A 24,063-nucleotide genomic window follows, 5' to 3' on the forward strand; every position below is an offset into this window, starting at 1 on the left:
GCCTACCTGGTTAAATAATGGTTAAATAAAAAAATAACTAGTAGACTATAGTTGATATTATGTACACTTATCTGGTTACCCTGCTTAAAGTTCTATCCATAAGGGAGTAGTACCACATAATACTACAATGAGGACTTGTGAAACTCAGTAGATTCGTGAGTTGTAGTTGACAGCATTGGCAATAGGAATGCTCACTTAAGGAAACAATACTGTAGACATAATCATAGGCTGACTCATGATATTGTTGGCCTAAAAAGTTAGCCATAACTAGCTAGCTACCTAGCCAAGCATCAAGGTGTAAACAAACAAGGAACACTATGACTAGTTGCTAACTAGTTGGATATATCCAATTGCAGTCAAATACATAGCTAATGGTGCTGATGTGACGAATAATAAACAAATCTCACAATGACAGACATCACAAAACAAACTGAACCTAGCAAGCCAGTTAGCCAACATTAGCTAGCTAGTCAGCGACATGATTATAGGTAACTAAGTATTTTTGTTGTTTTTTAATCTGGGAACTTCAGTTGCTATAAACTAACATATCAACCAATATTAATGTTAGCTAGCTAACGTTAGCGCACTTGCAAAATTGCATTAGCCAGCAATCTAGAACAGGCCTTGACGCCTCCAGAGTCAGCTGTAGTCAAGCGGTTTAGCTTGCTGACTGGCTAGCCAAAATGGCTTTCTGGCCTCAGTTTGAGCTAGCTAACGTTAGCATGCTAACAGCGAGTTTAATCACTTACCAGGCAAAATAGGTTGGAGTGGCAGTCCTCCAAACTGGCCCCGTTTGGTACAAAACATGAACTCATCCTCACAGAGTGGTTGAATAATCCATCGTCTCAGTTACAAAGAGCAGCAATATTCAGCTAAGTTTTAAACTATTTAATCTGGATAGAGTATTTAGTCAAATACCCCATAAAACTAAGATGCTAACTGGCTAGTTATTTATACAACCGGTTGATGATGGCTAGCCACTACGCTAGCTAAACAATATCGCTGTCTTGATAGCCAGCTAACACAACTAGTTAGCTTTCTACGCTAACAAATTCATAAACCCCACTTTGAGTCCTTTTTCTTACTTTACTACACAATGCGTTTAATAAAATATATACACGAACCATACCACAACCTCACCATAAAGTGATCTACTAGTAATCTTAAACAATTTCAGAGCAAAGAAACTCTCCCCTCCTTCCGAGTTTCGCTAGCTAACATAGCCAACTCAGACTAAATAAAACAGTTAGCTAACACCACCCTTCTATTCCACATAGTCGCCGGAATCCGATAAAACTATAAAAACTTTCACTCAAATACTGAAATCATGATGTAAATGTCCAGTAAGGTTAAGCATTTGCGTTCACTGATTCTCGGGTCCGGCAGGTTTCCATTTGAATTCATGGATTGAATTCTTTAATGGCGGCCAGGAGGACAACTCTGCCTCCCAACTCCCATTGGCCAATGTGTGGTAACGGGGAAAAAAAGGGGGTCAAACTATAACTGATGGCTCGTCGCTGAGTTTACTGATCAAACCAGTGAGATATTTGTATCAGGCAAATCTCAGCCTATAATGATCAGCACGCTTTCAGGCTCCAGTCCAGACTATAATCTAAAACAACTGCATTGTATTATTAGCTGCCATTATAGCAAGCCTTTTGGAGTTTTCCCTGGCAATTAAAAAATATATATAATATATATATATATATATTAGATGAAACATTTCTAGGTATACCCTTGTACTGAATACCTAGAAGGGATAGATATATAGATCAAATATAAATCTGTTTTTATAAATAACACCTACTACTATCAATAACATACAGTGGCTATTTCTGGATAAGAGCGTCTGCTAAATGACTTAAATGTAAATGTCTATATAAATTTTGTGTGCATTCTAGATATGGGTGCTGCTGCCAACTAGAATATATGGGAAATATATGGGAAGGTGAGATAAGGAATACCTGGGAGAATGCGATGAGAACGCTGACCTTGAGTTTGTCTGTCCAACAGGGAAACTCTAATGCTCTGTGCTTAATGGAAATAGTAAAAACATAACCTCTCATCCTGGCCCAAGCCAGTCCTGAGGCTGCACCTGAACATCGCAGGTAACCCTCCTCAAGACACATAGGTCTTAAGTCATTTATCAGATGCTCTTATCCAGTGGTGTAAAGTACTTAAGTCAAAATACTTTAAAGTGCTACTTTAAGTAGTTTTTTTGGGGTATCTGTACTTTACGATTTATATTTTGACAACTTTTACTTCTATACATTCCTACAGAAAATATTGTACTTTTTACTCCGTACATTTTCCCTGACAAACCAAAGTACTCGTTACATTTTGAATGCTTAGCAGGACAGGGAAATTGTGAAATTGACACACTTATCAAGAGAACACGTGGTCATCGCTCCTGCCTATGGTCTGGTCGACTCACGAAACACAAATGCATCTTTTGTAAATAATGTCTGAGTGTTGGAGTGTGACCCTGTCTATCCGTAACATTTCTAGGTATACCTGCTTTGCTTAATTTAAGGAATTTTAAATGATTTATACTTTTAACACTTAAGTATATTTGAGCAATTACATTTACTTTTGATATCTAAGCATATGTGAGCAATTACATTTACTTTTGATACTTAAGTATATTTAAAACCAAATAAGTACTATTTTAAAGTACTATTTTACTGGGTGACTTTCACTTTTACTTGAGTAACTTTCTGTTAGGGTATCTATACTTTTACTCAAGTATGACAATTGGGTACTTTTTCCACTACTGCTCTTATCCAGAGCGACTTACCGCTGTAATTAGGGTTGCTCAAGGGCACAGACAATAGTTTTTCACCTAGTCGGCATGGGAATTCAAATACCAACCAGAACATCAATACATCCACTTTTCATCGAATAAAATCTTCAATACGTTTGAAAAAGCAAAAGATAAAATTGATTAATTTCACAAAATATAATATGGTTCATTACGTGTCTGTATCACTGTTTTTATCTGGCAAAATCCAAACAAGTGCACCTAGTCATGCAGTACCACTTATCACCGTGTGGCATTAGCACCAGTAAGATACATGTATTTTTACAGAAATTGGCAGCAGCCACCCCTCCTGGCTCTCAGACTGGCTACTGCTGGTTTAGAGGGGATAGTAGCATAGAAGACATCCTCTTCCACAGTGAAGATGACGTCAAATAATTCATACATGAGGTTGTTGACACTGGCAAATATTATTCAAGGAGAGCTGGTACAACAGGCTGGAATGCTGAGTTACTTGAACTGGCCATATTTACTTTATACCAAGGTTGACCACGCAGCACAATATAATCTAGGCAGTATACAAACCAGATGAGGTTTAACACTTTTTAAAGTCTACACTACCGGTCAAAAGTTTTAGAACACCTACTCATTAAAGTTTTTAAAAAAAGGCTATACTGAAGATAGCCCTATTTGGTAAAATACCAAGTCCATATTATGGCAAGAACAGCTCAAATAAGCAAAATGACAGTCCATCATCATTACATTGAGACATCGTCAGTCAATATGGAACATTTCAAGAACTGAAAGTTTCTTCAAGTGCAGTCTCAAAAACCATAAAGCGCTATGATGAAACTGACTCTCATGTGGACCGCCACAGGAAAGGAAGACAGAGTTACCTCTGCTCCAAAGGATAAGTTCATTAGTTACCAGCCTCAGGAATGGCAGCCTAAATAAATGCTTCACAGAGTTCAAGTAACAGATGTCTCAACATCAACTGTTCAGAGGAAACTGTGAATCAGGCCTTCATGGTCAAATTGCTGCAAAGAAACCACTACTAAAGGACACCAATAACAAGAAGAGACTTACTTAGGCCAAGAAACACAAGCAATTAAAGTAATTAAATTAAACTGGTGGAAATGTGTCCTTTGGTCTGGAGTCCAAACTTGAGATTTTTGGTTCCAACCGCAGTGTCTTTGTGAGACAGGTGTGGGTGAACACATGACCTCTGCATGTGTATTTCCCACCGTAAAGCATGGAGGAGGTGGTGTTATAGTGTGGGGGTGCTTTGTTGGTGACACTGTCAATGATTTATTTAGAATTCAAGGCTCTGGTAGCCACACTTAACCAGCATGGCTAACAGAGCATTCGGCAGCAATTTCACCATCCCATCTGGTTTGGGCTTAGTGGGACGATAATTTGTTTTTCAACAGGACAATGACCCAACACACCTCCAGGCTGTGTAAGTGCTATTTGACCAAGGAGAGTGATGGAGTGCTTGCTCAGATGATGTGGCCTCCACAATCACCTGACCTCAACCAAATTGAGATGGTTTGGGATGTGCCGGACCACAGAGTGAAGGAAAAGCAGCCAACAAGTGCTCAGCACATGTGGGAATTCCTTCAAGACTGTTGGAAAAGCATTCCAGGTGAAGATGGTTAAGAGAATGCCAATAGTGTGCAAAGCTATCAATGTAAAGGGTAGCTACTTTAAAGAATCTAAAATAGTTTGATTTGTTTAACACTTTCTTGGTTACTACATGATTCCATGTGCAATTTGTAAGTCGCTCTGGATAAGAGCGTCTGCTAAATGACTTAAATGTAATGTAATGATGTTATTTCATTGTTTTGATGTCTTCACTATTATTCTACAAAGTAGAAAATAGTACAAATAAAGAATAACCTTGAATGAGTAGGTCCTAAAACTTTTGACCGGTAGTGTAGGTCATAGTCCTTGGACTTTGTCAGTTATTCTAGTCCCACTAAGCAAATGGTACCTTCCCAACAATTAAAAATACACTATGACAGAGTTATTCATTTTAGTGTGGTGCATATTGTTTAATATTATAGAGGATATGCATGTACTCATTTAGTTCTTACCCAACAACATTCTATCAGTAAAATAATACAAATGTAATAACCAAAAGTCCACATTCAGTTAGTAATTCAAAATGTAAAAAGTAAACATGTATTTTTATTGAGGCCCTCATGAATTGATATAGCACAGTAGATGCATCCCTTCTGTAAAATACTTAAGACATAAAGCTATATTCAGAAACTCAGCTTATTGATACCCCTCCCAATCATATATGTTTTCAATTAACAATAATTTGTATGATTTCATCCTGAGCCAGGAAGCAATCTTCAAGAAATACTGTCAAATCTCCCAAGTGTTCAGTGGAAGCAATTCATTCCTCATCAGCAGTTAATCATCTAACATGAAGGACTTTGGATGATGTTTTATATACGGCACGTTACTGTGAATTGTGATGGGTCACATTTGATACGTTTTATCTCATTCCTTTTTTTTTGTGGTAGGATGGAGTAATAACAAAAAAAAAGTTAAATATCCATAGTGATGCCCCGTCCCGCTGGTCCAGTCCTGTTAGGGGTCAGGCTGCAGAGGTCAAGGGGACCTGAGGGAGTGGCCGAGTCTGCCGAGCACAGCTGCAGCACACTGGAGGTTACAGCCTTGGGGATACTTCAGGTAGTGATGGTGTGTGTGTAGAAGTGAAATTTAGAGTTTCATTGTCTCTAGTGTCCTTATCTTAAAAAATAAAGAATAATTATCAACAAAGAAAAAAAATCCTTTAAGATGAGCTGCTGGTCATAGGTTCATGCGTAAATGCTCGGGCCTCTTGGCCATGACGGGGTAGGCCTGTTGTTTGAACTGGGACAGGTTGGACCCAGTAGGCTGGCGGATGGGTAGGGGGGCTGAGGCCTCAGAGCTGGCCTGCACATCCATCTGTTCTGGGGTTGACACATACATGACCTGCTCCTGTGGCGACTGGAGACATAGAGAGGATCCGCCGGGCATCAATGGGCCCCGGGGCCACACGTCACCGGCAGAGAACTTGAGAGGGCTGAAAAGGAATAAGGGACATACCCTGACTATGTGGTGATGTGGCATACTCAATGTTGTACAAGATATGTAGGAACAGCTGAAGAGGCTGAAATGACAGAATACCTGACTGGTGTTCTTGGGCTCCCCAAAAACCGTCGGGGTGAGCGGATTTTTGGCTCGAATGAGAACTTTTCCTTTACATTTTCCAGTACTGATGGAGCAACATACGTAAAGCCCTGCAGGAGCAATGACAGAGGGGTTACTGTCACCAGTACTGCCTACCAAGGTATAAGGAGAAATTAAGGTGAATTCTGTCATAACATGATTTTGTCTTATGAGCAAAATTAATACAAACACATGTACTACGCGATAAGACAGGTTCCGAATTTATGTGAAACATCACAGCACAGCTGAAAAATATATGGCTTATGGAAATCATAAGAGGGCGGTTTACGGAGATAGCTAGGATGGAGAGTAGCCGAGGGGTGGGTTTAAATGCTCATGTTCTATAATAGTTAGTACTTATACATTATGTTTTCAGTCATATCTAGATGTAATGTATATCAAATTACCTTATTCTTGCTATGTAAAAAAAAAATGTAATGTGTATGTTACAAAATAAATAGCTGTAAAAAATAAAAACATGTCATCTCTAACAAGATATGTAGCAGTCTTACCAGAAAGGCTTGGTTGGCGCTTTCACTAAGCGTAGAGTCGTCTGGGCTGTCTACTGGTGTCTGGCTGGTGAACTTGGAGTCAAACTGGCTCACATCTTCAGCAGATTGCTATGGATACAAGAGATCAGGTATGTTACAGAGTCTAATGCCTTTGAGCTGGAAAGGTTGCTTAAAACAAACAGAAGCTCTTCTGCTTACCAGGAAAGGCTTGAATGGAGCCTCCACTTTCCTGGCCAGGAGCTCTTCCCAGTTAATGTGTCGGAAGAAGGGATGAGCCTAAGGGAAGATGAGCAAACAAAATATTATAACAATAGCATTTTAATTTCAATACTTCCCAGTCCCCTATCACTTTTGAACACTTCTATTTAGGGTAATCTTTTGTTGTATTGTGATCAGAGGCTAGAGACAAAGTGTTGCTTGCCAGAATGGGGTAGAATCTCAAACTCAAGGTTACATTTGTCTTGGTAGCATCAAGTCACTCCATCCAAAAATGTTCCACTCCTTCTCTTGTTCTCACCTGCACCTCTGTAGCATCTCCAGCCCCTGCTCCAAGTCTTGATGAGGCATTTCTCTTCAGAAGCTGAAAAACAAGAACAAGTATAAATACATATGTGATAACCAAAATTAAAATAAAATGGTCCAATATGTTAAACAAATAGTCACCCTTTTCAGGAGATCTCTGGCTTCTTGTGTGAGGTAGGGTGGGAGGTTCAGCTTGCATTTTAAGATTTTGTCAATGGTCTTCTTCCTGTTTTCACCAGTGAAGGGTGGCTGCATTTGAAAAATAAAATAACCTTGGGTCAATACTAGGGCTGTGGCAGTCAAGAAATTCTGTCAGCCGGTGATTGTCAAGCAAATAACTGTTGGTATCACACAGTAATTGACCATTAACATATTTAGCATCTCCAGGCTTCCACACAAGCCACTGATGCAGACTGTTGGAACATCTACATTTTAAAGTCTAATAAATCCATGTAATACCTTCACAAAAATACATATTAGACAGGTCTAAAGAAACATGACATGAAGAAAATGTCTATTTCAGAAAAGAACAGCATACTCCGAGTGGTTCTTACGTTGACAAGATGGAGCCGGAGAACAAGGCTGACATTTTACGTATTCCTAACCAATTGTGTTTTTTTTTAATAGATTCTTTGCATTGTTTAAATGAACTTGTTTGTACACAATGTTTCTGCTACCATCTCTTATGACCGAAAAACCTTCTGGACATCAGAACTGCGATTATTCACCACGGACTGGCACAATGATTTTTTTTCCCTTTAACAAGTCCGACGTGAATGACATATTGCTTTCCTGGGAACAGGCCCGCTTTCAAGGAGCAGGACTCTAACTCAGAAGCTTAGGGGGAAAAAATCATTCTATGCCCTCCAACGAACAAACAGGAAAAGCGTCAATACAGGACTAAGATCTAATCGTATTACGCCGGCTCTGACACTCGTCGGATGTGGCAGGGCTTGCCAACCATCAGAATACAAAGGGAAGCACAGCCGAGAGCTTCCTAGTGACACGAGCCTACCAAACAAGCTAAATTACTTCTTTGCTTGCTTCGAGGCAAATAACAATGAAACATGCATGAGAGCACCAGCTGTTCAGGAAGACTGATCACGCTCTCCGCAGCCCATGTGAGTAAGACTTTTAAACAGGTCAACAACAGAGATGCTTGTTCTAGGTCCCAAGAAACAAAGAGATCTTCTGTTGAATCTGACAATTAATCTTAATGGTTGTACAGTCGTCTCAAATAAAACTGAAGGACCCTGATCTCTCTTTTGACGAACATATCAAGACTGTTTCAAGGACAGCTTTTTTTCCATCGTCGTAACATTGCAAAAATCTGAAACTTTCTGTTAAAAAATGATGCAGAAAATTTTATCCATGCTTTTGTTACTTCTAGGTTAGACTACTGCAATGCTCTACTTTCCGGCTACCCGGATAAAGCACTAAATAAACTTCAATTAGTGTTAAATACGGCTGCAAGAATCCTGACTAGAACCAAAACATTTGATCATATTACTCCAGTGCTAGCCTCCCTACACTGGCTTCCTGTCAAGGCAAGGGCTGATTTCAAGGTTTTACTGCTAACCTACAAAGCATTACATGGGCTTGCTCCTAACTATCTTTCTGATTTGGTCCTGCCTACATACCTACACGTACGCTACGGTCAAGAGATGCAGGCCTCCTAATTGTCCCTAGAATTTCTAAGCAAACAGCTGAAGGCAAGGCTTTCTCCTATAGAGCTCAATTTTTATGGAATGGTCTGCCTACCCATGTGAGAGATGCAAACTCGGTCTCAACCTTTAAGTCTTTACTAAAGACTCATCTCTTCAGTGGGTCATATGATTGAGTTTAGTCTGGCCCAGGAGTGTGAAGGTGAACGGAAAGACTCTGGAGCAACGGACCGCCCTTGCTGTCTCAGCCTGGCCGGTTCCCCTCTCTCCACTGGGATTCTCTGCCTCTAACCATATTACAGGGGCTGAGTCACTGGCTTACTGGTGCTCTTTCATGCAGACCTTAGGAGGGGTGTGTCACTTGAGTGGGTTGAGTCACTGACGTGATCTTCCTGTATGGGTTGGCACCCCCCCTCTGGTTGTGCCGTGGTGGAGATCTTTGTGGGCTATACTCGGCCTTGTTTCAGGATGGTATGTTGGTGGTTGAAGATATCCCTCTAGTGGTGTGGGGGCTGTGCTTTGGCAAAGTGGGTGGGGTTATATCCTTCCTATTTGGCCCTGTCCGGGGGATGTCATCGGATGGGGCCACAGTATCTCCTGACTCAGCCTCCAGTATTTATGCTGCAGTAGTTTGTGTCGGGGGGCAAGGGCCAGTTTGTTATATCTGGAGTACTTCTCCAGTCTTATCCGGTGTCCTGTGTGAATTTAAGTATGCGCTCTCTAATTCTCTCTCTCTCGGAGGACCTGAGCCCTAGGACCATGCCTCAGGACTACCTAGCATGATGACTCCTTGCTGTCCCCAGTCCACCTGGCCATGCTGCTGCTCCAGTTTCAACTGTTCTGCCTTCGGCTATGGAACCTTGACCTGTTCACCGGACGTGCTACCTGTCCCAGACCTGCTGTTTTCAACTCTCTAGAGACAGCAGGAGCGGTAGAGATACTCCTAATGATCGGCTATGAACAGCCAACTGACATTTACTCCTGAGGTGCTGACTTGCTGTACCCTCGACAACTACTGTGATTATTATTATTTGACCATGCTGGTCATTTATGAACATTTGAATATCTTGGCCATGTTCTGTTATAATCTCCACCCGGCACAGCCAGAAGAGGACTGGCCACCCCTCATAGCCTGGTTCCACTCTAGGTTTCGGCCTTTCTAGGGAGTTTTTCCTAGCCACCGTGCTTTTACACCTGCATTGCTTGCTGTTTGGGGTTTTAGGCTGGGTTTCTGTACAGCACTTTGAGATATCAGCTGATGTAAGAAGGGCTATATAAATAAATTTGATTTTGATGATTTGATATGTCTGGTGCAAACCCAACACCTCCCATCACCCTGAGAACATTTTGGTGGCATCATCATGCTGTGAGGATGTTTTTCCATCAGCAGGTACTGGGAAACTGGTCAGAATTGAAGGAATGAAGGATGGCACTAAATACAGGGAAATTCTTTAAGGAAAACTGATGTCTTCCAGAGATTTGAGACTGGGACAGAGGTTCACCTTCCAGCAGGACAATGACCCTAAGCATACTGCTAAAGCAACACTTGAGTGGTTTAAAGGGAAACATTTAAATGTCATGGAATGTCCTAGCCAAAGCCCAGACTTCAATCCAATTGAGAATCTGTGGTATGACTTAAACATTGCTGTACACCAGCGGAACCCATCCAAATTGACGGAGCAGGAGCAGTTCTGCCCCGAAGAATGGGCAAAAATCACAGTGGCTAGATGTGCCAAGCTTATAGAGACATACCCCAAGGAGACTTGCAGCTGTAATTGCTGCAAAGGTGGCTCTACAAAGTATTGACTTTGGGGGGGTGAATAGTTATGCACGCTCAAGTTCAGTTTTTTGTCTTATTTCACAATAAAAAAATATTTTGCATCTTCAAAGTGGTAGGCATGTTGTGTAAATCAAATGATACAACCCCCCACCCACAATTTTTTTATATTTTTTATTCCAGGTTGTAAGGCAACAAAAAAGGAAAAATGCCAACGGGGGTGAATACTTTTGCAGGCCACTATAGATGTACATATTACCTCAACTAACCGTTGCCCCTGCACATTGTACCGTACACCCCTGAATATAGTCTCGCTTTTGTTATTTTACGGCTGCTCTTTAAATTACTTGTTACTTTTATTTCTTATATATTTTTTTACTGCATTGTTGGTTAGGGGCTCGTAAGTAAGCATTTCACTGTAAGGTCTACTCCTGTTTTCAGTGCATGTGACATTTACATTTTTTTTTGATGTTAGGTCCTGATGTGGCTATGGGCTACACTAGTTCATTCAGTAAACAAGATTTGCTTAGAATTCTGTGGCATTATTTTATAGTATGAACAATACGGAATGAAATAAATATTTTATCCAAAAGATTTGCACATGCAGCTATTCTGTGTTGAGCGGTTAACAAATAAATAGGTACTCCTATATGCTTAATTTAGAGTTATTAATGTAACTTTAGTTCTACAAACATTGGGCTATAAGTTTTGATTTTTAATATATTGTAAGGCTGCATGATGCGACTAGTAATGTTGATTTTCTTAAAATAACTTGAAAGGCATGAGCTCAGCTTTGTTTTGTTTTTTTGCACAGACTGTACACACTCCAATAGTCTCTCATTCACAATTTCACAAGCACTTGATAATGACTCAAATTTCCCGGCGGCATCCCCTTTTTGGCTGTAATGCACCCCGAAAAAACCCATGCCTTTTGCGGCCCGGAGTGCTGCCTTGTTCCATTCTACCTTAGTGCTGCGCAATCCGAAGGGCCTCTCACTCACATGGTTCTCCATCATGTGATTGGGTCTTTCTCACAGGCTACAAGTGAAGACAGACACCAGGGACACAACTACACGTGTCCTCATCCAATTCAGAGGTGTATATTGAAGACAATGGAAGAACTTTCCACATTTACTTTGTCAGCTAACAAGATGAGTAGGCCTAAAACAGCAAAAGCACTAGCCTATGTCAATCTACTATCCCCCATAGTACAAAAATGTTGACCAATAGCATAGGTACTTGACCTTCTGCGCGAGAAAGAAATATTCCAAACATAGTCTGAGACAGTTGCGGGATGGGATAGATCCTATATTTATACAACCACTAGCATCAAAAAAACATTTTTTCACAATGTGACTGACCAACAGATCGTTTAGCTTAAAATATTGATAATCTATTTCTTCACATTATAAGCGCAGCAATGCGCACATGGCAGTAGGCTATAAACGCGAATGTTCCATTAGCGGGAAAACACCATTATCAAAAAGTGACTGCAAATGCGATTATACATGTAATGCTTTTATTAAAAAGGAGCATTTATATGGTGAAAATTATCTTCCCCAAACTTGAAACTCAGGTGCTGCTTATGTATGCCAGTTAGGCTCTAAACACCTTGTAAAATAGATTAATGTGCTTCATTTTAAGAAGTTATTTGGCCACTTCAGTTGTGATACACACCGTATCAAAACATATAGGCCTTTAGGGTAGGCTACATGAGGTATGAGACTATGATTAGAAAAAGCTGCAAAAAAATAACATATGCTAATATTATCACCCATCAAACTATTCTGATTTCATCTCGTCTTTACATCTATGCACTTAAATAGCCAGGTAGGCTATACTCCTGTGGTAAAGATAAACAACGTGCTTAATATTAGGAAAGTTGATAAATAAATATAGTAGACCTAGCCTATAGAAAGCTGATGGGATCCTCCTCTTTTGATAAGAGGCCATCACTCTGTTTCCTCACGCAATCAGAGTGATTAGAGGGACAATAGTGTGCTGAGTACCAGGCAGTTAGCAAGTTTGGTAAGCTACTAATGACCATCAGCAGCATCAGAGAGCTTGGAGAAGCCTAATTACCATAATTAAACGGTCACGTGGAATTTGACTGCCTTCATGACTCGGGACCACCATTGTGGCAGTAATACGGTCACTGCAACACCCCTAGTGAACACCGATTGATTGTAACAGAAGTTGTTGTATTACTACGTCATTATAAACAGAAGTCTATGAAAGAAGTTGTGCACTAACCGCTCCAGTCAGCATGTCGTACATAAGCGCTCCAAGACTCCACCAGTCCACTGCTCTGTTGTGTCCACTTCTCATCAGGATCTCTGGAGCCCTGACACAACAACAGTTTTTTTTAGCACATCTTTCCATGATAGACTGAGGCAGTAAATAGATAAAAAAAAATAGCAGCTTTCAACAGATTTACATGAACAACGGGGTGTGTATTTTACAAAGTGTGACTTACATGTACTCTATGGTGCCACAGAAAGTATGGGTGACTGTGCCGCCGTGAATGGACTCTTTACACAGCCCAAAGTCAGTCAGTTTCACATGGCCTGGAAAAACACACAATACAGAAACACTACAGCCAATTTCACTTTGAGGTGGACATGTAATTTAGAAAATGTTCTGCATTTCCCACGGAATAAATTAAATGTTAGTCACATGCGTTGAATATAACAGGTGTAGACCTTACAGTGAAATGCTTACTTACGAGCCCCTAATCAACAGTGCAGTTTAAAAAAAATACAGATAAGAATGAGAGATAAGTCATTAAAGAGATGCAGTAAAAAAAATATTTAAAAAATTAAAAGTGTAATAGTGATACGGGGAACATTTTTTAGTTACATATCAATTGAATTTTTGACAATATTATACCAATATTTGACTCCAATTATCAATTTATATTTGTTTGCTACGGTAGGTAGCATTAGCTAGCGCTAGTCAGCAGTACCTGCGCCAAAACTTTGTTTCATCCTATAGCTTGTTTTCCATCTTTTTTTAAATAGTGAGCCAACAAGTTTTCAGCACTTATTTCCATGACTGATCAAAACTTGCTTTCTCACATTCCCTCGTCTCTCAGCAGCAGACTTACGGTGAGCAATATTTTTGGAACATCAAATCGCAATACATATACAATTGTGAAAATGGCAATAAATATAGTATCAGCAGCTAAGTATTGTGATAATATCGTCTCATTAGGTCCATGGCAATTCCCAGCTCTAATGTCTAACATGAAGTGCATATACATGCACAAATGTGGATGCATTTACAGCTAATGTAGCATCAAACATTGTCTGCAGTGCACATGATTGCAACTCAGGACATCTGTTGTGACATCTTTGCCCAGCATTACCTTGGTTGTTAAGCATGATGTTTTCAGGCTTCAGGTCTCTATAGATGATGCCTTTCTGGTGCAGATGGCCCAGAGCCATGGAAATTTCTGCCAGGTAAAAGCTGCAGATAAGAAACCACATTTACATTGTACACATACACTGATTTTTACTAAATTATTTTCTGTGCCAGACACAGCCAACACCTGGTAACCTAATCTTAAGTTTACTGCTTTTGTAAATAGCATTTTCCCTTTCACCAACTAACATACTGGTGTAGGTTATTCCAAATATGTGTATTAATACAGTGGATGTAAGAAAACAGACTTGTATGACAACATTGCCTTTTGTCATCTCAACTCACCAGGCGGTGTCTTCCATAAAAATCCCCTCTCTTTCCAGTTGCATAAACAGCTCTCCACCTGAAAAGTACAACAAAATTCAAACTGAAACAGACATAAAAAAAGTGTTGCACAAAATAGTTGTGGGGAGACTACACCAAATTTACTCTTTCACCCATTTAATTTTGAATTCTGACTGACTGACTTCCACATACCATAGTGTGCATTCTTCTCTGTAACTCTAGAGCAGACAGGAAGGGATGGTGGACAGGATGTAGGCACTATTACATACATTATGGTTAGATGCAATGAGCAGAGGAGGCCCATTAAGTGTTCATGTAAATCATGCAAAGGCCAACGTCCTGTGTGAAACAACAAATTCAGATGATTTGAATCATATTTTTTTGTGAAACCATCCCTTGGTCTCAGAATAAGAGAAACCATCTGCATGACTGGGACTGCTAATGTGTAAAGAGATTCAGTCGGACTGCCCAGCTACTCTTGAGCAACAGGAAGAGTGTGAAAAGAATGGATGTTTGTTTATCTTTGTGTGAATAGGTCGTTTGATGTAACTGCCTGCGTGACTCCTGATTTACTGACCGCTGAGGTACTCCAGGATGAGGTACAGCTTGCCCCCCGTCTGGAAGGCGTAGATGAGATCCACGATGAAAGGATGCTTCACTTCCTCCAGAATGTTCCTCTCTGCCTTGGTGTGGGCCGTGTCCTTAGCATTGCGTACAATCATAGCCTGCAAGGCCCCAAAACATTTATGACCATTAGTCATGCTAATACCGCTAGTCTGCCATTCAAAAAGCCACATGATAAAATACACTTCATTATCAGTTCTAGAAATGCCACCACTTTCAAGAATGTGCTAACATTTAATTCAGCGTTGCTTAGAACATTTCTGTTCGAAATTAAGCAATTGGCTTTTCAGGGAATTTTTGCAGCATAGCTTAGGGGACAAATCTTGACGAAGTGGTATGTGACTGCATCGCTCATTAAAGTACATTTCACTGATCAAGCAAAAGCACAATCTATTGTGCAACATCTAATGGACTGAAACAGCTTCTGAAATGCCAAGACTGCAGCAGTGAAGATGGCAAACTACCAAAAACACCAACAGGCTTCAAAGAAAGCCAATATTTGCAAAGAAGCAACATAAAACAATGTTTATTTGTCATATTTACTAAGTTTGAGACAAAATTGAGAGACTTGATGAATATGCCTGCTGCCAATTATGAACTATTTGTAAATAAATGTGTCTTTGAATATTATTTTTAGGTACCTTCTTTAAAACCTTCATGGCAAATATCTTCCCCGATGCTGCTCCAGCAACTTTTCGAACTTGAAAAACCTAAAAAAAAAGAAGGGAAGAACCAGTTCAACACAATGGGCCAGGCCAAATAATGACAAGTTTGAAATGGAATTTTAATAAAACCTCATGAAAACGCATTTTTAAATGGCTCTCAGGGGAACAGCACCGTACCTTTCCATAACCACCCTTTCCCAGCACCCGCAGCAGCTCAAAACACTCCGGCCTGATGTTCTCTTTTCCTTGGTTGACGTTGTCCTCAGATATCTCAATCTTCTCACAGTCGTCCATATTGCTGGGGAAAGAAGTAATGTAACTATATGCTCACTGACCGAAGCACGGTACAATTACTGTGACAACTCAACATAATTATTCATCTACCAGGCATCCATAATGCTAAGGGTGAACACTTACAATTCAAAGCCGCTGCACTGGTCCATGAAATCGTTGATCTGAGCCTATGACAGAAAATGTAAATTAGAACATTGTAAAAATAAAATCTGCTTTATAACTGAAATCACTGCAGAGCCATATAACAGCAGCAGCACTTCATTAGATTCAACAGGAATGTTGATTATATTATTTTTAAAAAGTGTTACATCTTAGACGCAAGGATATCGTCTGAAATCAATGCAATGTTAGCTAAAACATTAACTCAACATAGACCAACATGCGAGAGTATACCATCATGTGAAAGAAGGTTAAATTAAATTCAAATCTGTTTTGTTCCCATTTCAGAACCCTGGATAGAGGATCTTGAGCTGTAGACTGCTTTTTTTGTATCTCGACAGCTTTGGAATTGACCCCAAACTTACATTTATTTTGTTATGTTTACAAATCTTTATGGAGATAAACATTTTACACCCCAAAACCATGTAACGTGATATTTAGTGTAGCCCAAAATCTTTGCCAATTGGCACTGAACATGAGATGTTCAATAGAGTACGAAATGTTTATGATAAAATTGTAATTCTTGGTAGCTAACTGTCAGAGCATGAATAGAGTTCGTTCATACCATGTAATCTGTAAACATGGCCCTATACAGCCAATTTATTAGCTAGCTATCACAAATAGTTCACAGGTAGGTCTATTAGCACGGCGAATGTCCACTATAACCCATCATTAAATCTTGTCCAAATTGGGATTTGCATGTGTCCACATAAGGACCTCCAGTCCATATTGTTCCAAACTGCAGAAGTACCAAAATAAACTGTTGCACGACAGCAACCAAAGCACGCTTGCCTTTGCTGCACATTGTCTAGCAAGCTTGAAAATATAATATTCAATATTCGTATAAAGTATGCAAATATAAGAATTGTATAACTACTATCTCCCAACAGCTGAGAACAAGTGACAGCTCATGAGTGTTAACTGGCTGATCTGTGGCTAGCTAATGTTAGAAGGCTAGCTTGGAGCGTTGTCAAAATTGGGCCTAAAGCATTGGCAACAAACCAAGACGTCGGGCCTATAGCTAGCTAGCATGGCTATCAGCAATTATATCGAACAGTCGTGCAACAATACCCGACAGACTCGAGAAAATTACCTCCTCGAGCTCATCTTCGGAGACATTTTCCTCCGGCTGATCCAAATCGATGTCGAATACACCCGCCATCAATGCTTTCGTTCAGGTTCAGTCGGTGAGAATAGCTCGCGCTCATCCACCTCATGGACAAACACACATCGCCGCCGCCATAACCGGCTACTAAACAGAGCATGCGCACCACACAACCAACCAAGTGAAGCGCGGATATGACAACACTGTGTTTTCATTTCTTTGCGTGGAGATACTGTGTCCATGGACCACGTCATGAGGAGGTGGTGGTGGACAATGTGAGGAGAGAGGTGGTTGTATTTTAAGACGGTTAAATGCTCTACTAACAAAAAAGCTGTTAGAATTGTAAGTATATGCAATTCACTTAAGGTCCTTGTGTAATTGTAATGTGATATTGTACCCCCTAGTTCGATTGTCCATTGTTTGTAATCTATGTATGCTTGTGTTCCCTCATGTGCTTTATGTATTGATTTGTTGTTAACAAAAAAATATATATTAAAAAAAGTGAGGAGAGAGGTGGAGCGCTATGATCAATATGGCAGAAATCAGGACATGATGAGTGTGGCAGGGGGCACAGGGTCAAGGGTGGGCACATACACCACTCGGTGTCTCCGGGAAGACTACCAAAATTCCTTCATCCTCAACCACCTGACATGGCCCTATGGCACTGGAAAGGCAAGAGGCTTGCTTCAGCAACTGGAAAACATCACAGATCTGGCAGATAAAGGCCTACAATTTATGTTTTACAAACAGACATATTTCCTATGTTCTAAGAAAGTAATATTTCAAAGCATTTTATTTGTACATTTTAGTTGTTTAGCAGACATTCTTATCCAGAGCGACTTACAATTAGTGCATTCCTCTTAAGATAGCTAGGTTACAAAGGATTGACACGGTTACAATAATGTAATTTCTGAAGCCAGAAACAACATCATCAGTACTCTTTGGATGACCAGTTTTCACTAACTGCTGTTTTGTCCAGAACTACACATCTGTGCTCACGCTGTCACACCTCTGATGCCATCCTCGTTCACAAAAATGACACAGTACACAATATCTTTACCCAGGTCATGAACATCAACACATATCATTCAGTGACTTCAACAAAGTAATCGCCCACCAGCTAGGGAGTGTTCTGCAGTCTGCACTCACTGGTGACTTCCACGGTGTCTACAATAGAAACCCCATAGGTGAGCACTGAGCATCAACACTACTGCAACAAATAAACCAGTGTGTAAAAGTCTTGAAGTTGCATATCACACACTGTGCACTGTGTTTCCATTTGAACTGATGAGTGGCCTGGTGTGTCACCCAGAGTACAAGCTGCTCATCTTCTGCAACATTCCCCAGGTGTCCAGCTCCTCCATGGCTTACAGCGTGTTCACCTGGCCAGGCCTGCTCCAACACCAACATCAGATGCTTACTGCGTTTTGCATGTTACTGTTTAATAAAAATAAAATGAAAAATAAAAATGTCTGTGTAGCCATAGTGCATTTGTCAGAAATGAGTGCTGTACTAGTTTTGAACACCATGGGGAAGCATTGGCTAACTATGAAATTCATAAGTGTGAAATTTCAAAACAATTGAGGTCCCCGTGCAGCTCAATATGGGCCTATTTACAGTAGCAGTCAAAAGTTTGGACACATCTACTCATTCAAGGGTTTTTCTTTATTTTTACTATTTTCTACATTATAGAATAGTGAATACATTAAAACTACAATATTACACATGGAATCATGTAACCAAAAAAGGGTTAAACAAATCAAAATATGTTATATTTAAGATTCTTCAAAGTAGCCACCCTTTGCCTTGATGACAAGGCATCAAGGCATTCTCTCAACCAGCAAGGCACACATTCTCTCAACCAGCTTCATGAGGTAGTCACCTGGAATCCAATATACAGGAGTGCTTTGTTAAAAGTTACAGTGGCTTATGAAAGTATTCACCCCCGTTGGCATTTTTCGTATTTTGTTGCCTTACAACCTGGAATTAAAATTGATTTTTTGTGGGTTTGTATCATTTGATTTACACAACATGCCTAAGACCACTTTGAAGATGCAAAATATGTTTTATTGTGAAACAAACAAGAAATAATATGAAAAAACTGAACTTGAGCATGCAAAACTATTCACCCCCCCCAAAGTCAATACTTTGTAGAGCCACCTTTGCAGCAATTACAGCTGCAAGTCTGCGAGTTCAGTGTGTCAAATTGGAGGGCCTGTTGTCCGGACCTCTGGCAGTCTCTATGGGGGTGCCACAGGGTTAAATTCTCGGGCCGACTCTTTTCTCTGTACACATCAATGATGTCGCTCTTGCTGCTGGTGATTCTCTGATCCACCTCTACGCAGACAACACCATTCTGTATACCTCTGGCCCTTCTTTGGCAAAAAAGCCTCCTTCACTCGTGCTGCCTAACATACCCTTGTAAAACTGACTATCCTACCGATCCTTGACTTCGGCGATGTCATTTACAAAATAGCCTCCAACACTCTACTCAGCAAATTTAACAACAGTGCTATCCGTTTTGTCACCAAAGCCCCATATACTACCCACCACTGCGACCTGTAGGCTCTCGTTGGCTGGCCCTCGCTACATACTCGTTGCCAAACCCACTGCCTCCAGGTCATCTAAAAGTCTTTGCTAGGTAAAGCCCCGTCTAATCTCAGCTCACTGGTCACCATAGCAACACCCACTCGTAACACACGCTCCAGCAGGTATATTTCACTGGTCATCCCCAAAGCCAACACCTCATTTGGCCACCTTTCCTTCCAGTTCTCTGCTGCCAATGACTGGAACGAATTGCAAAAATCACTGAAGCTGGAGACCCATATCCGCCTCTCTAACTTTAAGTATCAGCTGTCAGAGCAGCTTACCTATCACTGTACTTGTACACAGCCCATCTGTAAATAGCACACCCAACTACCTCATCCCCATATTATTATTTTTTTGCTCCTTTGCACACCAGTATCTCTGCTTGCACACCAGTATCTCTGTTTGCACATCATCATCTGCACATCTATCGCACCAGTGTTAATGCTAAATTGTAATTATTTCACCTCTATGGCCTATTTATTGCCTTACCTCCCTAATCTTACTACATTTGCACACATGGTACATATATTTTTCGTTTGTGTTATTGACTGTATGTTTGTTTATCCCATGTGTAATTCTGTATTGTTGTTTTTGTCGCACTGCTTTGCTTCATCTTGGCCAGGTCATAGTTGTAAATGAGAACTTGTTCTCAACTGGCCTACCTGGTTAAATAAAGGTGAAATACATTTTTTTGTATAACTAGTAGCCTATAGTTGATATTATGTACACTTATCTGGTTACCCTGCTTAAAGTTCTATCCATAAGGGAGTAGTACCACATAATACTACAATGAGGACTTGTGAAACTCAGTAGATTCGTGAGTTGTAGTTGACAGCATTGGCAATAGGAATGCTCACTTAAGGAAACAATACTGTAGACATAATCATAGGCTGACTCATGATATTGTTGGCCTAAAAAGTTAGCCATAACTAGCTAGCTACCTAGCCAAGCATCCAGTTGTAAACAAACAAGGTACACTATGACTAGTTGCTAACTAGTTGGATATATGCAATTGCAGTCAAATACATAGCTGATATAATAGAAATTCATATGTTTAAGGTAATGGTAAGATATTGACTAAATTATTTATATCTTAAAGGTAATGTTATTAAGATAATGACTAAAAGTATTCTACCCTGTCACTGTATAATGGAGTGAAATGTATTTAAATCATAAGACTAGAATTCTTATGATTGTGTGTGCATAGGACAAGTTAAGACTTACCATTTAGAAGTTAGAAGTATAGGCGAGACAGTGTGTGCCTAAGAAAATACAGAGAACAATTCAACTGTGTTTGACCCGACCTGGCTAGAACTCTGAGAAACGTATGATAGGACAGGGAGTACTTCTCAAGGTTTCTCTAATCTCGGGGGAATGGAACTGTCGGCTGGGTAGTGATACACAGTGGTGAGAACTCTGGAGAAGGATACAACTCACCAACTGTTCGTGTGTATGTATGTGCGTAGGATACCTACTGTTTGTGTGGAAGTATGTGCGTAAGTAAGGAGCAAGGTATAAAATGGATGCCTTCAGAACGTTTTCGTGAATAAACTGTACTAACCTTTTGCATAAGCTGAGTCTTTGCCTAATTATTATTAAACCCATGGTCTTACAAACCTTGGGGATTGGTCAAAGTTATTGATTGTTAGTTATTATCATTGGGGTTGAACATTCTCGTGACAATAGCTAATGGTGCTGAGGTGAAGAATAATAAAAAAAATCTCACAATGACAGACATCACTACAAAACAAACTGAACCTAGCAAGCCAGTTAGCCAACATTAGCTGCCACCATGGTGTTCTCAGGGTGATGAGAGGTGTTGGGTTTGCGCCAGACATAGCGTTTTCCTTCTTCCATATGTTTGGGGAGTCTCCCACATGCCTTTTGGCGAACAGCAAATGTGTTTGTTTATTTTTTCCTTTAAGCAATGGATTCTTTTTTGGCCCCTCTTCCGTAAAGCGCAGCTCTGTGGAGTGTACGGCTTAAAGTGGTCCTATGGACAGATACTCCAAACTCCGCTGTGGAGCTTTGCAGCTCTTTCAGGGTTATCTTTGGTCTCTTTGTTGCCTCCCTGATTAATGTCCTCATTGCCTGGTCCATGAGTTTTGGTGGCGGCCCTCTCTTGGCAGGTTTGTTGTGGTGCCATATTCTTTCCATTTTTTAATAATGGATTTAATGGTGCTCCGTGGGATGTTCAAAGTTTATTCTGATATTTTTTTATAACCCAACCCTGATCTGAACTTTTCCACAACTTTGTCCCTGACTTGTTTGGAGAGCTCCTTGGTCTTCATGGTGGCGCTTGCTTGGTGGTGCCGCTTGCTTAGTGGTGTTGAAGACTCTGGGGCCTTTCAGAACAGGTGGAAACATACTGAGATCATGTGACACTTATTAAATAAAGTCCACCTGTGTGTAATCTAACTAATGTTGTGACTTCTGAAGGTAATTGGTTGCACCAGATCTGATTCATAGCAAAGGGGGTGAACACATGCATGCACCACTTTTCAATTTTTTTTGTGTGACTATTTTGTGTATGTCCATTACATGAAATCCAAATAAAAATCAATTTAAATTACAGGTTGTAATGCAACAAAATAGGAAACACGGCAGGGGGATGAATACTTTTGCAAGGCACTGTAATTTGTGGAATTTCTTTCCTTCATGCATTTGAGCCAATCACTTGTGTTGTGACAAGGTAGGGGTGGTGTACAGAAGATAGCTCTATTTGGGTTAGGGCTATCTGCGTGAAATAAGCCTTCATGAGTGCTAATTTGAGATTTATGTGGTGCATGCATATGTGCATCCACCCGCCGTGGCTTTGTGAGACGCAGAGTAGGTGAACGGATGATCTCCGCATGTGTGGTTCCCACTGTGATGCATAGAGGTGTAATGGTGCTTTGCTGCTGACACTGTCAGTGATTTATATAGAATTCAAGGCACACTTAACCAGCATGGCTACCACAGCATTCTGCAGCAGTAAGCCATTCCATCTGATTTGTGCTTAGTGGGACTATCATTTGTTTTTCAACAGGACAATGACCCAAAGCACACCTCCAGGCTGTGTAAGGGCTATTTGACCAAGGAGAGTGATGGTGCTGCATCAGATAACCTGGCCTCCACAATCACCCGACCTCAACCCAGTTGAGTTGGTTTGGGATGAGTTGGACCGCAGACTGAAGGAAAAACAGCCAACAAGTGCTCAGCATATGTGGGAACTCCTTCAAGAGTTTTGGAAAAGCATTCTTCGTGAAGCTGGTTGAGAGAATACCAAGAGTTTGCAAAGCTGTCATCAATGCAAATGGTGGCTACTCTGAAGAATTTCAAATATAAAATATATTTTAATTTGTTTTACACTTTTGGTTACTACATGGTTCCATGTGTTATTTCATAGTTTTGATGTCTAAACTATTATTCTACAATGTAGAAAATAGTAAAAATAAAAACCCTTGAATGAGTAGGTGTCCATACTTTGACTGGTACTGTATATTGATTGTTTTTTTTGTGTGTAGCCATGTTTGTACAATATAGTTAGTATAAGCTAGCTTCTACATCGTGTTCACTGTTCCATGTCCAGATATTCATGTTAATGCTCTGAGGATTGTTATTTTTCAGGCATCGACTGGCAGGTGCGAGCCCACTCTCTCCAGCCTGAAGGGGTAGAGAGGACCAGGAGTCACAGACAACCTGGCTTCAAGACCTCCCCCACCTGCTCATACTGCAGGGGAAGGATGTGAACAGAGCAGAGATATGTACTGGTCTCTTACCTAGATGTCTAACTATTATGGGACAATAGACATTAATAGATACTGGTTGATTCATTCTAGAATCCAACACTCCTTTCGAATGTTTTTATATCTATAGGTGGATTTCAGGATCCGACCCTATATACCCCCTGGCTTTCAGCATGTGGAAAAACCCAGTCTCCTTTAACAAGTATACATCTCCTACACTGGTCAGCAACAGCCAGGCTCTGCTGAGGCCTCTGGACCACATGGGGTGGATAGCTTAGAATATGTTTGATCCAGGTAAGGTTAGGCACATAATGTAAAACATTTTTTTTTTTTTTTAAAGGCATGCATGCTCACTTATTTTTATGTTTTCCAACAGCATGAGTCATTGTCAATCATTGCAAAAAGATTGGTAATGGCATTTTACTGTTCTAAACTGCCTCATTCCCAGGTTATTGGGTTTCCACATATTGATATGGTGTCTCTGCTTCCACAGGGCCTACATTCATCTGTACACTAAGTTTGGGATCTCGGAGGAAGATTTCCTGAACAGGTAATCTCTAGCGACAGTCAATTTTGGACAAGTAAGATACTGTTTGGGATTCAATCCGACCGCAGATTTGGACAATGCACTTTAAAGGTAATTTCCGATAGTCATCATATGCAGCGTTTACTGCGAATGTGTTCTCTGAACATTGCCTATAAAACATGCATTGCAGTCAAAGCGCAATCATAT

At 40.4% G+C, this 24,063-nt stretch overlaps 2 protein-coding genes and 1 pseudogene across 4 annotated transcripts in view; 1 reads left to right on the plus strand and 2 right to left on the minus strand.

Annotated features, from left to right (window-relative positions):
* Window positions 1–1,433, minus strand: part of LOC115141871 (mediator of RNA polymerase II transcription subunit 13-like) — a 36,034-nt gene extending 34,601 nt beyond the window's left edge. Inside the window, 1 exon segment of the mRNA XM_029681194.2 lies at window positions 750–1,433. Coding sequence (XP_029537054.2) covers window positions 750–815 — 66 coding nt within the window. The 5' untranslated portion in view covers window positions 816–1,433.
* A 3,495-nt stretch (window positions 1,434–4,928) lies between these two features.
* LOC115141874 (ribosomal protein S6 kinase beta-1-like) lies at window positions 4,929–17,181 on the minus strand. 3 transcript variants are annotated; one of them, XM_029681199.2, is made up of 16 exons: window positions 17,002–17,181; window positions 15,873–15,916; window positions 15,633–15,753; window positions 15,432–15,500; window positions 14,744–14,891; window positions 14,359–14,424; window positions 14,167–14,224; window positions 13,826–13,926; window positions 12,935–13,025; window positions 12,712–12,802; window positions 7,159–7,266; window positions 7,013–7,075; window positions 6,694–6,771; window positions 6,496–6,603; window positions 5,942–6,054; window positions 4,929–5,837 (listed from the first exon to the last, which is right to left on the minus strand). In XM_029681199.2, exons 1-16 carry the CDS (start codon window positions 17,068–17,070, stop codon window positions 5,582–5,584), a joined length of 1,584 nt encoding a protein of 527 aa, XP_029537059.1. In that variant the 5' UTR covers window positions 17,071–17,181; the 3' UTR covers window positions 4,929–5,581. The 3 variants fall into 3 exon arrangements, with proteins under 3 accessions (XP_029537059.1, XP_029537058.1, XP_029537060.1); XM_029681198.2 differs by having other exon boundaries at window positions 14,359–14,505; XM_029681200.2 differs by lacking the exon at window positions 14,359–14,424 and having other exon boundaries at window positions 17,002–17,180.
* LOC115141879 (tubulin delta chain-like) lies at window positions 17,013–23,884 on the plus strand (annotated as a pseudogene).
* Window positions 23,885–24,063: the final 179 nt, after the last annotated feature.

This window comes from Oncorhynchus nerka, linkage group LG14 (assembly GCF_034236695.1).
Source record: "Oncorhynchus nerka isolate Pitt River linkage group LG14, Oner_Uvic_2.0, whole genome shotgun sequence".
NCBI classification, from domain to species: domain Eukaryota; kingdom Metazoa; phylum Chordata; class Actinopteri; order Salmoniformes; family Salmonidae; genus Oncorhynchus; species Oncorhynchus nerka.